Source organism: Talpa europaea, assembly GCF_964194135.1.
Source record: "Talpa europaea genome assembly, chromosome: 9".
Classification (NCBI taxonomy): domain Eukaryota; kingdom Metazoa; phylum Chordata; class Mammalia; order Eulipotyphla; family Talpidae; genus Talpa; species Talpa europaea.
The window spans coordinates 21955321-21973655 of NC_140076.1; the positions used below are offsets into that span (position 1 = coordinate 21955321).

General features: G+C 53.0%; 1 protein-coding gene across 1 annotated transcript in view; it reads right to left on the reverse strand.

Annotated features, from left to right (window-relative positions):
• Positions 1–7685: 7685 nt before the first annotated feature.
• Positions 7686–18335, reverse strand: part of GRIK3 (glutamate ionotropic receptor kainate type subunit 3) — a gene marked incomplete at both ends in the record, with an annotated part of 184237 nt that continues 173587 nt past the window's right edge. Inside the window, 3 exons of the mRNA XM_084244257.1 lie at positions 7686–7880; positions 10189–10439; positions 11124–11346. Coding sequence (XP_084100383.1) covers positions 7686–7880; positions 10189–10439; positions 11124–11346 — 669 coding nt within the window. The remainder of the gene's footprint in view (positions 7881–10188; positions 10440–11123; positions 11347–18335) is intronic.

Consider the following 18335-nt stretch of genomic DNA (forward strand, 5'->3'; position numbering starts at 1 on the left):
ACAGGGTCCCTGACTCAGGCGGTGGTGCATGCCTGGGGAAGGTGGAGCCAGCCCCTTGGGTCTCAGACTTCTATGCTCTGAGTGGCTTGTATAGGTATGCATAAATCAAGGGGATAGTTACTTGGGACATGACTCCTCCAGACCTAGAATCTCCTTCCGAATCATGTTGTCCCGATACCGCTGAGGCCCTGGAGCTCTGCCGGCCGCCCATACTTTCTCTCTGGGTTGTGAGTCCAGAGAGACCAGAATTTCAAGCACTGTAGCCCACTGAGTCCTGGTTTTCACTCGTTTCTGCAGCTGTTTCCAGGGCTTTGGCTTGGCTAACCTGGCACTGGTGGACTAGAAGTTTGCATATTTTAGGAGGCCTGCCCAATCCACATAGCTTTCTTTGGAATTTTCCAGTTTTCTCAATATTCTTAAAGCAAAGACCCTGGGTCCCACAATATAACCATGACTACTCTGTGTGATCCCCTTGTGACCCCTGGTCACAGTGGATTGGACCAGCTGACCCAGACTTGCCCAGTCATAGCCACACTTCTGAAATTAGAACAGGGACCTCAAGAGACTAAGCAATGTTGGGGGGACCTTTGGACTATAAGGCCATGGTGAATCAGAGTCTGAGCTGTGTTAGGGTCTGCAGTGAGCATGAAAGGAGATAGTGTTGTTAAGAACTTAGCATGGCACCTGCTACCTAGGAAGCCCTAAATAGGGTTCATAGGAGGACCTGGGAGGTTCTGGATGCAAACTTGTCTCCACCAATGACATCTGCTTGCATGCATGGGATCTGGGAGGCAGGAGGGAAGCAGAGGCTATTGTCCTGACCTGCCTTGGCCCTGTTGTAGTGACAGGGGCTCCTCAGCAGCATCACTACATTCTCTAGCTCCAGATTCCCAGAGGGCAAGAAGCAGTTGTGTTGGGGGTGGTGGAGGCAGCAGCTTCTTGGCCCAGGCTTCCTGGCCCGATGACTGGATGACAGCCCTGGGGGTATGTTTTGGCCTCATAGTTCTAGTACATCCTCAGAAGTTACTGTCCTGGAGGGGTTATTTCTGGGAACCAGTGGAAGCCCAGTCTGGTTTTGCACCCTTGGCGTCCATTGCTTCTGTAAACATCTGCATTGTTCCTCCCTGCTGAAAATGTCTCATCCTGGACCCAGATTATGTGTAGAGTTTCCCCTTTCTGAGAGTAACTGACTTAGACCATTCTTGTTTGCACTTTGAAAAAGCTCATGCAAGCTCTGATTGGCCAAAGTTGGATAAGATGCCCACTCAATGCCCCGACAGTGGCCAGTGGGCAGTGTCCCAAAGGGCATGGCAACTCCCCAGGGAGCTATGTGGGCTGAGGTGGGTTGAGGAGGGACGTGCCCCCCAGAAGTGAAGCCAGAAGTCAGGTGATATCAGGGTCAGACGCTGGCCCCTCTGTGTCTGACGAGAGTCCTACCTGGACAGCGGAGACCTGGGGGAGCCCACACAGCTGAAGTGCCCTCTGGCTCCCAGGAGAGAAGATGAGCAGAAAACACAAGTCCAGGGGGGGGGCCTGTTTTCTAGAAACATTTCTTTATTTAAAATTTAAAACCATATTACTTCATACAGCAAACTGTGCACTTTGATATATCACAGTGTCTTAAAAAGGAAAATAATTGGATTTGTTTGGAAATTTATTTACATCAGCCTAGAATGATTGGCAAGTAACACAGTTACTATGAAACCCAAATTGTTACAAAATGTTTACAAAAAACTATATTCATAGAAATTCTGCATGTCCACAAAGGGCATCCCCTGAATGGCCCAAAGACCAGTGTGTGGGAACCGTGTTGAGCGGGAGTGGGGGGGCATCCAGGCACTCTGGTCTGGGTGGTGGGACAGGTCTGGGGTCTCCCATGGTGCTGTCTGGGGACCCAAGTCCCCATCCCAGGAGGCCCAGCCAGGAACTCGGCCCAGGCAGAGGTGGGCTGGGGGATTGAGCACAGTGGCATGAGGGCCCTGGAGCCTCCAGTTCTGTTTCAGGGCATTGGGCTCAGATGTGTTCTGGCCAGGGACCGAGACAGCCCTACCAATAGGTGCAGGTTAGCCTGATGCATGGGGTCAAGATAGGCTGTGAACCATGGGACCCTGTTCTGGATCTCTTCTCTCGCTTGCTCCTGAGATGCTCTGGCCCATGGCAGGGCAGGCCCGATAGTTAAGGATTGGAATTGGGAAGAACAGACAGATTTGGGTGGGGCAGAGATGGAGGTTGGGGGTGTTGCAGGGGAGAGGCCCTCTGCTAAATGCCATGCAGGGGAGATGCAACGAGGGAGAGAAGGCAGATGGCATGGGCTGTGCTAGGACAGGCAGTGCTCAGGCCGCTCATCTTTCACCCCGTCACTGTTCTGCTCATTCCCAGCCCCTCAGCCACTCTCTGACAGCTGGCCTCTGGGTCAGCTGGGACTGGGGAGGTTGTCAAGTGGGACAACTCTTGGCTGGCATTATCGGGTCTGCAACTGCTTCCCTACAACTAGAGGGCTCAGAGTTTGGATCTGTGAAAGATGCGGGGTGTTTTGAGATCTTCTGTTCTAGAAGGCAGGGGATGGAGGGAGGTCCATAACTAGTGCATCTGGACACTGCTGGCAGACTGGCAGTGCCCCTGGGGCCATTCTCATTAAAAAAATGTCTTCCCCAGCTAGGAGCTGTGCCTTTGCATGTGGGTGAGACTCAGAGACTGAGACCATTGCCACCTTGACTATCCCAGCTTTCTAGGGTATTCCCGGTGAAGCTTGACGCCTACCTGGCTCTGGGCAGGCAGGTCTGCTACAGGTCTCAGGGCCAAGTACTAGCATGACACTGCTCCCCAGCACAGGCCTAGCTGTCCTTGGCCACTCTTGCTCTGGACCCCTCTCCCCTACTTTTCCCCTGTCTTCTCCCCTACCTTTCCCCTGTCGTCTCCCCACCTTCCTCCTGTCCTCCCCCCAAGCATGCACAAGGCCCATTCACCAGCCCCCTCTAGCTCTGTCATCTTCCCCATCTGGAGCTTTGACAAGCTCAGGCTCTCTGCAGCCCTGGTCCCAGGCCACTTCTGTCCCAGGTAACCCTGGCTTTGCTGCCGCAGCCCCCATCTCTCACCTGGTCCCCATCCATACTGGCTGGGTTATGTACACTCTGTGTGCAGACGTGCAGGGAGGGGCGCGTATACACATGGGCTACAGGTCATATATACACTGTGCATATATATATATATACAGCATATATATATATCTTTTTACATTCATACACATATTGTACAGAACATTAACCTTCTACCAAAAAGGTTTGTGACTTCACATATGGCCTCAGCTCTAAAACTTTAACTCGAGGACAACTCCAGACTGCAGCGAGTGCTTGGTTCATACCTACATGGGGACAGAGGGCAGAGCTCTTCCCTGGTGGCAAGCAGCTGGACCTGTTCTAGATGTGTCCATCCAACCTGGGAGGCTGTTCCAGATGTATCCACTTCAGAGACTTGTCTACCAAGTTGGACTCATTTGTTGCATCTGTCCACGGGGCGGGGCCTGTCCCAGATGTTAAGTCCATACATCTGTTTGTCTAAGCTGATAGGCCCTTTCCAGAACGCTATCCACACCGGACCATTCCAGACATGGGCCAGAGTTTGGCATATTCGAGATGTTTGTGCAGATAGCTGGGAATGGCTGGGGAGGGACCAGCTTCGTGCTGCGTGATGAAAAATCAGCTGCAAAGCCCTCCCCCCACATCATCCCTGGAAAGAAGGCAGAGAGGGAGCATCTGATTGTTCTTGGTGAGTGTCTGGGTCTGACTTCCGCTCTCCTCCAGTTTAAGCAGGGGAGAACTTTGAGCCATTTGGACCCCTCCCCAGGCTGAGCCAGAATCCCTGTCTGCCAGTGCTGGGCAGTGGGAGGGAGCCAGGGTGTGTTCTTCTAGTTGAGGCAGAGTCTTGGCTGTGCGGAGGGAAGGGCACACCCCTCAGAGATAGGGGGTCAGCTCACTGACCAAGGGGACATCATCCCTCTCAAGGGCCACCTGAGTGCAAAGCTCTCAGGGTTTTCTTGTCTGTCCATGGCAGAGGCCAGTCACAGGTCAAGGGGAGAGAGATGAGGAAGCTCCACTGTCCAACAGCCCCAGGGCGGGGTGTGCGGGGTCCTCACTGCAGCCCTTCAATCTGGCCAGTCTGAACAGGTTGAGAGGAGGCACTGGCATGTTGGTTGGGCTAGGAGATGGGGATGGAAGATGGGGCACTCCACTGGTGAAGGCTGGTGTGGGGGACCCCCCAAGGGGAATAGTCCCACCTTCTGTGCCAATCCAAACCAGCGGTTACGCTTCCCAGTCACCCACCCAGCCACCTCTTCAGTGCTTGTGTGTGCACACACCCACTGCCCCCCCCTCTCCACGGTCACTCCCGCTGGCAGGTAGGTGTAGATTTTAATTTTTGCTGGGGGCCTCTCCCTCCATGCCCAAGATACAGGGGAACGCTCAGGACCCTGGGAGACAGCTCACACTCAGGCAGAGCAGTTGCTTCTGCACTTTGAACACTGGGCTGGTCTCAAAGACAAACAGGACAGCAGGCAGAGGCGGCACGCCGGCCATGCACACGGACATAAGGCTTGAACAGGAGAGAAGATTGGGCAGTATGTCACCCCACAGCCACTGCAGAGTCTGAAAAAATCAGTTCCATATCTTTCAGGGGGTTCTCTAGTTGCATTGTGCCTCTACTAGCCACCGTCTTCTGCTCCTTCGTGGAAAGATCTCCCTACCCCTCGCTGCCTCCTTCCTTCCTCCCATCACAGTTTGTATGTGCATAGCCTCAGAAGAACATAACATGTTCATGGAGTGCTGGACGAAGCCCCCACTGGCGTGGGGACATGTGTATGGATGTGGGCGTGTGCTGTGAAATTATACTGGACAAAGGAAGATAGTGGTTAATCGCTATGGTTGGTTGAAAGCAAATTGGAAATAACATCATTAGAGTCCTGTTATTTGGGAATTGCAAAGACATGTTTCTGCTTCCCCTCCAACAGGACACTGCCTTGAGCAAAGGAGTCACCAGCCAGGAGTCCCTGAAGTGTTTTGCCCCCACTTGGCCAGTCTCCCTGTGACTACGTTGATCCAATTTGGCAAATCTTTGTGACATAGGATCTCTCCCCATGACAGAAGTGCAAACAGACCCTGGCTCCCTGCCTTCCTGATTGTCTCTGCCCCTGCTGTGAGCTGGAACGTGTAAGTTTACGCACACGTGTGTGAGCACACAAACCCCCACAGACCCCAGTTCCATGGCTTCTCATGAACAACGTGCACCGATGGTGCTGCATGTCTGTCTGGTTCTGTCCTCCCATTCTCTCCTGCACACCCACACACACAGGCAGACACCTGATGACATGGCTTCTCCCTTTAAATATATTTGGCAATGCTGCTGGTTTTATCTTATCATCCACCCTCTGCCATTTGGTGCACAAATGTGCGCATGCATGAACACGCACACACTCGTGCATGTATATGTACAAATGTATACTCACCAGAACCCCATTACAACATGGCTTTTCCTGTTTTTACATGTACGGGGCTCTGCTGCTTGACCATATTTATCTCCTGCATCCCCAATTCACATACATGTTCATGCACACACACACACATCAGAACAGTAGGATCCTCCTATTATTGCATGCCCTGGACTCTGTCATGTGTCCAAATCTGTCCTTCACTCCCAGCCCCCAAAGCTCACTCATACAAAGACAAAGACACACATAAATGCATGCACACACACACACACGCACACGCACGCACACTCCTACCCATGGAAGCTCATGTCAGCAGGGCTCTTGCTATCATTACATGCGTTGGTTCTGTTGCGGTCCGGCCCTCTCTCCCCAGCCTCCTGTGCACACCGCCCGTCAGAGCTGCTGTGATTCTGGGAACCAGCTGCTTGGGTCCTGCAGCTCACAGTTTAGAAGACGGAGCGTATTTATCCTATGAGCCCACTGTGCTCGCCTGCTTTGGGAGTCCCTGGGGGGGAGCTAGAGATTACCCTTCACTCAGCTGAGAAGGTCCTCGAGCCTGAAATGCAGCTCCTCTCTAACCAGGCCCCTGAGCAGAATCAGGAGAGGGGTGGGAGGAGGGTGGCCGGCGTCTCCTGGGTCCCTGTCCAGAGCCGCTGCTCCCTTTCTCCTGCTCAGAGGCTACCCTCTGTGACCATGGGAAGTCCCGCTGGTCCCATTCTGTTTTCTTTAAGGACACTTTGCTCCTAACCCTTTTATGTCCCATTCTTTTCCCAGGGTCCTAAAATCACAGCCCTCTAGAGCCACTATCACCGCCAGCTGGCCCACCCTCACTGGTACCTCATTGGCTGCTATTTCTCCGTTGTTCCCCCCAAGTCCCACAAGGTCCCAGCTGCTCTGGACACGAGACCAAGGGCCATGATGGCCTTGTCTCTCTGCGTGGGTCTTTGGTTAATCTCCAGGAGGCAGCTTGCTCACTGCCCTCCCTTGGGGCTGCTACCAATATGATATCCTGCCCTGGAAAGCTTTCTTTTCCTGGGGAGTAGCTTTAGGGTTAGCAAGTCTGGAGGCCAGTAGTTCTTTAGGGCCCTTCTGGCTTTCTCCACCTACCCCAAAGTTAGCTCATGCAGTGGGACACCACCCCTCCTGGCGGGGGTTGTGACGACTTTCACTATAATCTAGGCTACCCTTCTTTCAAGATGACAGAAGGAAGTCAAGGTCAACTGGCCAGATGGGAAGTTGCTGATGAGTAGATGGCCAAGAGCCTAAGCTCTCAAATGCTATAAGGGTGTAGAAAACAGCTTGGGAATAAGCACAGTAAGGTCCAAGGCTCGAGAGCCCATGAGATTCCCATGATATCCACTGGTCCTCTGGGCTCCAAATATCGGCTGAGACTCTGGGTCTCCTTTGCGAGAGATTCAGGGGGTCCTCACTCCTCTGGTCGGAAAATGGAGAAAATTTGTTTGGACATTTCCCCACCTTATACTCCCAGAGTCCTCCTAGAGGAATCGGAGCCAATGGGACATTGTCCATCAGGATTCAAAATGGCGGCCTCCATGCATTCTCCTTTTCTCCTATACCTGAACTCCGTTTCTCCCCCTTGGGGCTCTCTGTTTTCAACGTTTTCAAAACAGGGGCTACCACGGGTGGTGCCAAGTACTGGAGATCAAGACTGTGTAAGCAGCTCCTGAGGGATGAAGTCCTTCTTCTGCCCAGGTATGTGGTGCTGCCATCCCCCACCTTCAGCTACCATTGGCTGCCACGCTGTGAAATCCCTAAGGTGCCCAAGATTTGCATCTTTCGTCTCACGGTCAAGCCCGGGAGGCCTGAGCTCCTGGGGAAAAAGTGGTGATAGAAGAGCTGTTCCCCAATTTCTTTGGCCTCTGCAGGGCCATGGTTGTCACTTCTGACCATGGAGGAGAGTTGAGGGGCAGGTGAGTTTGGCCTGAGAGAGGCATGTGCTTCCTTTGGCCTTGGCTGTCTTGGCTGGCAGCTTTAGAAACCCATAGAAGAAACAAGAGTGAAGCCCAAGCAACTGGCCTGGGGGCCTGCTGGTTTCCCAGTGGGAGAGGGCACAGGGCCCCTGGCCCATTAGCCAGGCAGCCGCTCTGGTCCCCAAGCCCAGTAGGGGGACAGGGGACGCTCCTTCCAGTCTCCTTTGCTTTCCTCCATCCTGCCCCCAGGCCTGTGGGCCCCACCACACCTGTGCCTAGGGGAACACAGGGGCCAGTGATGTGCTGCAGGTCATGCTGTCCTTGCCCGGGAGCCGGCGGTCATTGAATGTGTGCATGTTGATGACAGCGTCAGTTTTGACCATCATGGGAGGCTGTGGCTTGTGCTTGACACGACGCTGGCAGGTAAGGGAGAAACGGATCTCGTCGGCCACGGTGCTGCAGAAGGAACGCTGAGGAGGGGGAGGAGAAAGGAAAAGGGGCACATGGGTCAGGCCTGGCCCTGCAGCTCCAACCAGAAACCCCGCTTCCTCCCAGAGCCGGTGCTAAGGCCACCAGGTCTGGCTCACGCCTCCACTCCATCCACCCTCCCTCCACGCAAGATGATCAGTCTATGTGGCAGCCTACAAAGCCTCACGTTCTTGTTTGGAGACTTGGGTAGGTAGGAGCATCTTGTCCCCATCCTACAGATGAGGACACTGAGGGTCTGATTGGCATGCACATCTGATCTTTCCTCACTTGTTTAGAGGCCAGAAACAGCCAGTTTTGTCCTGTGACCCCAACCTCCACCAAACTCCTGGCCCAGAGCTAGAGCTTAAGAAACACTGGAATGTATGGATGAGCCTTTCCCCAGAGGGGGTCCAGCCAAGAGGCCGGCACTCAGGGAGGTCTAGCATGTGAATCTCAAGGTGGGCAACTGGGAGGAGCTCCCTGGGTGGCTGTGGCCACCTCTGACCTGTGTCTCTGGGGGATGCAAGAGGACAACACACGTGCAGTGCAGGTCACAGGTATCCACAGCTGCGGCTTCTACGAGACCAACAGCCAGAGGTGGTCCTGCGGCTTGTCCAGGAAGCAGGGGGGAGCCCTCTGTGCCACAACTTATTTGGTGAGGCTGAGCATCAGCACCTAGGCAGACTGTGCAGGGAAAAAGGCCTGGCTTGGAATCCTGGCTCTGTCTCTTGCCAGCTGTGTGGTCCCTCTGCTCACCCAATCAACACAGAATGTCATCCCATCTCAGCTCCTTGTCTTCATTCTGAAAATATTTGTTGAGACCCTACTTGCATGGGCCCTGTTCTAGGTGCTAGCCGTACCGCAGTGAAAAAGCTCAGGACCTATGGGCTAATGATGGGATAGAAACAGATAACAAGCGTGAGAGCAAACAAATAATTTTAGGTAGTGAGAACTATTATTAAGAGAATAAGTCAGTTAATGGGATAGAGAGGGGTTGGAAGGGGAGATGGGGGGAGGTGACTTGAGAGGGTGATATTTGGGTTAAAACCTGAATGACCAGAAGATGCCAAGAATTTGGGATCCAGGAGAAGAGCACTGAAGATGGCCGGAGCAGCCCTGCAAAGACCCCGAGGCAGAAACGCACTTGGTGCACTACGGACTAGAAAGGCGGCCAGTGTGTATGGAGTGGAGCAAGAGAGGAGAGGGTGGAAAGGAGTGGGCAGGAGAGCTAGGTGGGCACCAGGTCCTGTAGGCTTCTTGGCGGCATGTGGAGCTCATTACAATGGTAATGGGAATTCCTACAGAATTTGGTTGGTCTTTTTTGAGGGATCATTTTTAGCCATTCCCTATTATTGAGCATTTAGGTTCATTCCCCTTTTTTCATGTTATAATTAACACTTTGACAAACATCCTTGTAAATAAAACTGCACAAACCCTTGGCTGCTTCCATTAGGAGAATTTCTAGTTGTAGAAAGTGACTAGTCAAAATGTGTTGACATTTTAAAAGACTGACCATACTGCAAAGCTACCTTCCAGAAATGTACTCTCAAGGAGCTCCCTAGCAATGCTGCAGCACGCCCCTTTCCCCGAGTCCATGTTAACCCTAACACGAGAATGAGCTTCCCTCCTCTTTGCTGACGCAGGGTGACTGGTTACAAAGGACTCTTTCATTTTTGGTGGGTGGTGGACTAGTCTGCTGCTTTTCACTCTGCTCTCCTGCATGGTCTCAGCTGCAGTCTCCTTGCACACTGGCTCTGCAGGCCTCCAAACTTGTCTGGGGGAGGTGCCTCCCCTCCAGCTCAGAGCCCTCAACTCAGGTGCACATTTAAATCACCCTGGGCACTTTCTTAAGACACCACTGCCAGGCTCCCCCACAGACCAATTAAAACAAGAGTCTCTGGGCGCAGGGCCAGGGCATTAACACTTAAACTCTCCCTGAGATGCTAATTTGCTACCTGGACCCAGATCTGGCTACCCAGCCACACTTGAATTAATCAGGTGGGTTGGGCCTTGTTTTACCATGCTTGGGCTAGCCTCTTAGCTCGTCTTTAAACTTTTGGTATGGAAATTTCCAAACATATGCAGGAGTAGAGAGAACAGTATAATGAACCCCTCTGTGCCCATCACCCAAGCTTCAACAGTTGCAGCGGGGTGGGGTGGGGGGTTGCGGCTGGCAGGGCTTCCTGGAGGGGCGGCTGCAGGGGGGCTGTGCTGAGGGTGGCTTAGACACGGCCATGTGCCGGCATGTGGCTGTGAAGCCAGCGCCCATCTCCCGCTCCCGTCTCTTGCTGTGCTGTTCTCGGGACTTACCTGCTCTCGTTCTGCTGTTTTGCGGAGCTTGTACACGAACTCGCCCACGGCCACGAGCACGGAGAGGACCAGGCCGGCGGCCAGGACGATGAAGATGCCCCCGATCTTCTGGATGCCGAGGGCGCTGGCCTCTTTGTTTTCCTCCTCGGGACACCCGCTGCCCCGCCACCACTTCTCCTTCATGATGTGCAGCTTGTCCTCCTCCTGCAGCTGCAGGATGGCGATGGTGATCTTGTCCCGGTATGGTGAGCCTGCGCAGGGAGGGGAGGCCCTGGCTGTCAGTGCCTGCAGCCCCCCCGGCACCCCTTCCAGTACCCTGGCTGGTGCCCGCCACCACCCAGCCCTCTCAGTATGCTAATAAAAGGAAGTGCCTGCTGTCAGAGGCCCCTCTGTATTTTCTCATGGAAATAATTTTGGGTTATGACATCACACGGGTTTCAGGTGTACGGCTGAATTAATATCTGTACACACAACCTTATATCTGCCACCAGAATTCTAACTTCCACCCATCACCATGAGGTCCACCCCATCTATTCTCCTTCCCTACCCCTCTGCACACTTCCAGCAGGTGCCACTTAAGTATATATATGGCATCTGGGTGGCAGGAAGGGTCCTGCCTTGGGGTGGGGCGTCTCGCTTGTGAACACCATTCTCCTCGCTGGCTCAGTGTGTCTGAGCTGCGTCAACAGGTGTGAGGTCAGGGCCAGCAGGGGCCTGAGCCCCGATGTCCAGGCTGTGCTCGCCCTACTCTCCTCTGCAGGGTCAGGGCTGCCCTCATGTGCTATGAGGCTCACCCTCCGCCCCTTCATCTCTGAGTCCAGGAAGTGACATTTTTCTGGGCTCAATGGAACGTGCTGGGTAGGGGAGCAGGAGACTGTGTGCATGCGTGGACATGGGGGCCCCGCCTGTCCCTACCCCTGCAGCCCCTCGCTCACCCATGGGCGTGCCAATGCCATAGCCCTTGGAGTCGATGAGGCCCCCGATCTGGGTGAGGTTGCAGTTCCTCTGGGTGATATACTCGATGGTCGTGGACTCCATGAGCAGTGCGTAGTCCGCCGTCAGGGTCCTCTGGATGCCCTCCTCATTGTTCTTCACCAGCGCAGAGGGCTTGCTGCTCATGAAGGCCCACATCTTCTCGAAAGTGGAGATCTTGGATTTCTGGACCATGAGGGGAGGGAAGATGAACACACAGTTACTGAACACACCAAGGACCAAGCATTGCTCCTCTGCTTGCCAGGGCGGGGTCATAGAGCTGCCCGCTGTCCTCAGAGGGAGAAAGTGCTGCCCAGTGCTCAGTGAGGAAATGGATGCACTGGGAGGGCAGACTCCAAATGCACAGAGAGCGGGGATCAAGCAGAGACTCACTCAGGCCCACCTACCTGGAAACCCTGGGCTCTTTGCTATGGCACAAGAGGTTGTCAGACTGATATTGTCAAATGAATTTTCCCTTATGTATATTAAACAATTTCATGTTCAGGCCCTGTTCTAAGTGCTTTATCTGCACCGGAGGTGGTACAGTCATTAGGCCCATTTTACAGATGGGGACATTGAGGCATGGCTAGTAACTTCCTAAGGTTACTCAGGAGCAATGTGCCAACTAGAGTCCATGCCCCTAACCACTCAGTTGTACCCTCACTCCCCACTTTGAGAGCAGAGGGGAAGAGGTGCCCTGAGAGCAAAGCTGGAGGTTCTAGGACCTCCACTCCTATTTCCACCAAAGCAGGTGACTCATGCACTGTGTGTCAGGCAGAGATGAAAACAGCTGAGTGGGAAGGAGAGGGGATGGGCAGAGGAGGGGTCTGTGAGCCTTCTGTCCCCTTACCATGGTGGTCCCCAGCATGTTTGGGGCTGGCTGCTGCTGTGGGAAGGAATCAGCATCTATGAGTCCAGGCCTTGCCCCACCTGGCCTGGCAGCGGAGATTCAGAGAAGGTGCTGGAGTGTGGGGGCAGGCTGAATGCGCCCTGCTTTCTGAGGGAACTGGGTGGATCAGGACGATGGCATTCACGAGGCTTCTTGGAGTGTGGTGCCTGCCAGCTGCCTGCTCCCAGCAGGATCAGCCCTGCCCCCACTGGTCCCAGAGGAGCAGGTGGCTCTGCAGGTCCCATTGTCCCTGGCTGTTTCCAAGTGTGACTGTGCCTGTCTGTGATGTCAGCCTGTCTGACTGGCACCCAGCCCAGTCCTGGTGTGCGTGCAGGCATGGGTTTGCCACAACAGGCTGGTGAAGCACTGGGGGCTGGGGAGGAGGCTATGCCTGGCAGGAGTGGGGCAGGAAGGCTGGGAGGACAGTGGCCTTCAGGGGCTTCCTAGCTCTGGTAGGGCTGTCCCCTCCCAGATGGCTCTGTAGACTCATGCGTGCCTGGGGTGGCACGAGTCCTAAAGCAGCAGGCAGGTCCCCACTTGGAATCCCATCTGAGCTTAGAATCTGCCAAAGGCTGGTGCTCCTTCTTTGGGTACAGGGCCTGAGGGCACCTTCACAGACAAGCAGCCATTTCCCCATCTGTAAATTTACCAAAGCTGAAGTGTGGGAGGGCTCAGATGCTCAAACCCCTCTAAGGATGTCATCAGAGCTGCAAGCTGCCTGGTCCAGCTCCCCCACGTCTTCAGTTATTCCTCCATTCAGCTATTCTGATTCTCCAGCTGCTCCACCTCAGTTTTGCTTCCTCTCAACTCTTGCCTCCTCGCCTTCTGTGCCCTCGCACTCCACCTTCCCAGCTGGTCCTGCCTCTGCTCTTGGAGCCTGGATGCCCTCCCCAGGAGCTACTCTTACCTTTAACAGTATTCCTGATTTCTGGCCTTCTGGACCCCAGAAATTTCTTATTTTCTAGATGATTTCTGATGTCCAGGTTCTCTCCTCCAGCTTCCTTTCTTAGCCTGCTACTTTCCTGTCCAGAAGCTCTGTGTTAGGAAGCTTCTAACTGGCTCCAGCGAGCCTGTCTCTGCATACTTTACCCTTGTGCAGTCCCCTCCCCTGGAGTGTGGGCTGGTCTGGTGACTTGCTGAACCATCTCCCCAGCCCTGTGAGTGACAGGTGTCACTCCTTAGCCGAGGGTACTAGAGACTGACTTTCATCTTGCCTGCATTCTCTGTGGCTCTTCCCTTCGCTGCTCTGATGGAAGCTGGTGGCCAAGCTGGGAGCCCCCTCATAGAGAGGTTCGGAGGGAGGGCAGCCTCCAACCAATAGGCAGCAGGGCAGTGAAGCTCTTGGTCCACTGACCCAGGAGGAAAACCAAACCAGTGACCCTGTGAGCAAGTTGGGGTGGGACCTTGAGATGCTTCAGCCTCAGCTGACACCTTGAGTGCAGCCTGAGGCCCTGCGCGGACTAGTGTGGCCTTCTTACCCCACAGACCCTGAGAGCATAAATGTTATCGTTCTAAGACACTCCATTTGGGGAATTTATGATGCAGCAATAGATGACTGATACACTCTTTTAACTGCATACTCACATAAGCTACTTCTGTTTCCAATACAGTTTTTTTTTTTTTTCCAGGTAACCATGTCCAGCTACTCCTCTAATCAGATTATCCGAGTCCAATCATCCTTGCTGGCCAGATACACATGTTCCTCAGATACCCTGTCCTGGTTATTATAACTAGAGAGATTGTTCTCCCGTCAGGTGGCTTTAGCACTTTACCAGCCTCTTCATCCCAGTCTCTCCTGCTTTCCAACTTCTCTCTCTTCCACCAGAGCTGAGAACCAGAGTTTGATGAGGTTACCAGGGCTCTCCTTACACATCCTATGTATCCATGCATCCATCCTTACTTCCATCCATCCATCCATCCATCCATCCATCCATCCATCCATCCATCCATCCTTCCTTCGTTCCACCTATTCATCTATCCCCTCATTCGTAACAATCATATTCTCTCCCTGGCACCCACATTATTGACATGCTAATTCAGTTCATTGCCTAACTATCTCATCCTTTGCTATCATCCATCCATTTGTTCATCTAGCCAATCATCTGTCCATCCACCCATCCATCCATCCATCCTCTTACCCCATCTCTCCATCTCTCAACCACCCATTCACCTCTCTACCGCATCCACCTCACTTTCCCATGCAACCAGTCAGTCATCAGTAAATCTCAAGCCTCAGCAAAAGTGACTTGATAGTGAATTCAGGGAGCCTGTCCCCACCATGTGTCTCAGAATGGATAAACATTTCTCCTCTTTCTCTAGCTCCTTCCTGCATCCTCCCCCAGTACCCCATCCCTCCAATACCTAGGCCTGCCTGACATCAAAACAGATGTTCTTTCCAGTAATATTTCACCATAAATGGAGAGGAAATTCCAGTTGGGGACTGGAAGGATTGTCGAGGCAGATGCGAAAGGACAGATGCCAAGAGCTTGGGCCAGTTGAGGTGACAATAAGCCTTGAACTTGGCTGTCATTGCTGATTTCAAGAGGTTCTACTCTCCCAGCAATAGCTGTCAACAAACTCACCCTCCAACACCTTTAGCCAGATGCCTCTGAGATCTGCTTCCCTACAGTGGCCACTCACTGTGTTTATCCTCTATTTTGGGACCCCCGATCTTAACCACCTCCACCTGTTGCCACCTGTTATTAACCACCTCCACCTGTTATTCTTAAGTCCTGTCTTCTGTTCTTGAGAAATTCCGTGATTCCAGAGCATAGCCCTCTGAGGGATACAGCCAGGGCCCCTCCTAGAACCCATTCTCCTGGGCCTGGCCCCCAGGGATCTGAGTTCCCATCACAGGCCTGAGCTATAGTTACCATCCCAGGAAATGGAGCCCCACATGCCTAAGACTCCTGCATCATCCTGCCTGTCCCAGCTCCGGTGGGAACCCTAATAAGCATTGCTTCAGGGCCAGTCACCCAAATCAATTAATGGAATCATTTGGAGCAGCCAATACAAGGCGATGTGCCAGGACAAAGAGGCTTTTTTTATCAGTGAAATTGGCAAGAAAGTAAGTTTCAGGCTCATGACTTTCAATTCCAGCCTCCTCAAAGAAGTAAATTGATTTTCCCCAACTGAAGATACTTAATCTTGAGAATTTAACATTTCTGTACAAGAAAATGTATATAGGTATATATATAAATATATATCAATTCCAAAGGGAGCTGAATCGCAGAGAACGTGTGTGGGGAGGCAGTGGCAATGTGATTCCATGCGAGACCTTGAGTATTTTCCATATGGGAAAGGAGAGCTTTTCCCAAATTAATTGGCTTTCTTATCCCTGGGTGTAGGATCTTTGGCCTTATCGACTCCACTCACTCTAACAGTTAATCATGTCTCTTGGGTTACTTCTGTGGGGACCAGGAGGACTCCAAATCTACGGCTCCTGCTTGCTACTGCCGCCCACTGGCCCAGGACCGACTTTCTGACCTGCTGGGTATCTGCACGGGCTCCAGAAGCTGGTCCCTGCAGGGGGTACCTAGGAGGTGAGGGCTGCAGGCTGTCCCCTACAGGGGGAGTCAGGAGGGGAAAGCTGCAGGTCAGAGGTGGAGGTCCAGGGAGAAGGTAGCTCTATTGCATGGACTCTGGCATCACACCAACTTGGATGCAGAACCCAATTGCTTCTGTGATCACAGGCCAGTGATGTCACAGCTCTGAGTCTCACTTTCCGCATCTGTAAAATGGGGGTTAGCTTAGCACAGAGCGTGGTCCCTAGCAAGTGCTTAGTTAAGTGGCTGGTGTCATTATATCTCTGGCTCCTTAAGTCTCTTAACGGCTGTTTTCTCATCTAGAAATTAGGGGTATTTTTGCTGAGCCGAATTGCTAAAGAAACAGAACGACACAAAATTCGGGGGTAGACACGCCAATGCCGACGGGCCAGGCAGGGTACGGTACGTAGGTGAGGGATGCTGCGTGGAATTCCGATAAACTGGAGAAGCTGTTGTCTTCCCAAGGTCACTTCTGACAATTCTCTGGGATTCCCCAGCTCAGAGAGGTCAGATCTTTCACATTTTCAAGAAGTTAGAAATATGAATTTTTTAAATGCAAAAGTCTCCCAATTTTAAAATGCTGGCAACTAATTAAATGTACATAAGGAATGTGTGGCTCCCCTTCCAAATCACCTCTGTGGGCTGAACAGGCCTATGAATCACTGGTAAAAGCAGACACTGAGTCACGTGCAGGTGGACCGGGTCAGTGTGGCTCTAAGCAGTGATATGAGTTATCCTACTGAATCATCACAGTGACTCCGGGAGGTAGGTCTGTTATATACCCATTACATGGATGAGCACAGTGAGGCCCAGAGGGGGCCTCAGTAACTTAGCAGTTATTAACAACTTTGCACCATCACTCCTTGCTTCTGTTAATCTGTAGCTGCTCCTGTCTCCCCACTCTGGGTCTCTTGTCTTCTGAGGACCCCTGGCTCCTCTTGAAGTGTTTCATTCTGTGCAGAGGCAGGTGACCACCCTGTGACACAGGCACCAATGTCCCCTCGCAATCCCCTTCCGAGGGACTTAGAAGAAGGGAGATTCTCCAGTGCCCACTGACTGGTTCTTCTCCATTGTGCTCCAGTCAAGTCCTTTGCTGGGGGTTTGGGGGAGCTCTGGGCCAAAGGAGAGCAGACCAGGCCTGCTGCCCTGTCCCCTGGGCCAGCCGCTGGAGGCACATCCAGGGGAGAAAGCCTTTGATTTACGTGTTTTGTGTGCCTGGCAAGGGGCTGACCGTGATACATCCAGGAGCTCAATCAAATCCTCTTGCTAATTGCCACGAGTTGGGAAAGAGCGTCCATGTCACAAGGTGAGCCAACGGAGGCCTGGAGAAGTGAAGTGACTTCCAAGGTCAGTGAGCAGAGTCGGCACCCATGACTTAAGTCCTGTCCTGACTTTAAGATCCACAATTAGGGGCTGTGCCAGGCTGCACCCTGAATTCCACCTGCTCCCTGCATTTCCTCCCTCCTGCCCTGCTTCCACTTGGAGGCATGGCTGAGGCTGCTCTGATGAGAGCCCAGCAGCTGGGCCAGGAGCAACAGCGCAGAGATCAGGGAGCCTGCCTGCTGAGCGAAGAGTCTGCCATAGCAGGGGGCCTCCCCAAGTGCCCTCCATGCTCAGTTACTGGGATGGGGTGAGCCAGAGCAAGAGGGAGGGCTTGACAGTGCTTAGGGTTGTGGGATCCTGGCCTTCACGGCCCCAGCTCCCATCCCTTTCCAAAGCGCTGTCGCACACGGTCCCACCCACGTGGGGCGTGCCTCCCCCACCACCTCACCAGGGAGGACTCACTCCCAGGGGAGCTGTCTTCTGCCGTCATCCCCCTTCAAAGCTGCCGGCCCTCCCCAGCGAGAATGTACTTCCCCAACATTCTCCTTTACATTTTGCCTACATATTTTTACAGCCAAACAGTGCTTTCAAAGGCCTCCTTTTTCATCTCCTAATTAATTTTTATCTTCCAAGACGGAGGGAGGACAACATAGGAGACGCTGTTTGTGATATCTGCTGCTCCCCAACAACTGTTCGAATAAAATTTCCCTTGGAAAGATGGGTCTGCCTCTAGCCACGCAGTCTCCATGGCTGCAGGGGGTGGGGGTGCTGGGGTAAGGATCTGGAGCCCCACCCCGGAAGTTGCTTCCTGCTGTTGCCATATTTGGATAGAAAGGATTTTCTCTCTCATTCTGCTCTCAGCCATAGGGGCATTTTACGATGGTTTGGGGCATTTTACGATGGCATGGGGCTTTTTACAGCGGTTTGCAGCCTCACCAGTAACACAGGCTGGCCAAGTCAGGTTCATCTGCTGGACACTCCAGGACACGCCACTACTACTCAGCTGCCGTCCTCAACACGGTCTCTTGCATTTGCTCCACTTGGCTCCTTTTATCCCATCCTTTAAGTCAACAATGGCATCCACTCAACATGAAATATCTGAGCAGCCATGGTGTGCCAGGACTGTTGGAGGCTGGGGGTACAGCTCGACAGACTGGTTCCCCTCTTCCCAAGTGACTTTGGGACTGTGGCTGAATCTTTAGAGAGGCAATGTGGACTCAGCGACTGAGAGCACTGGCGACTGAGAGCACTGCACTGAGACAGACAGCCTAGGTTCAAATCCCAGCTCTGCATTTTACTAGGTGTGTGACATCAGGCCAGCTCGGGTTACTTTCTGAGCCTGACTTTCATTATGTATAAAATAGATGATGACAAGCAAGCCTCTGCCTTCCAGGGTTGTTCCAGGGTGAGACGAGTAA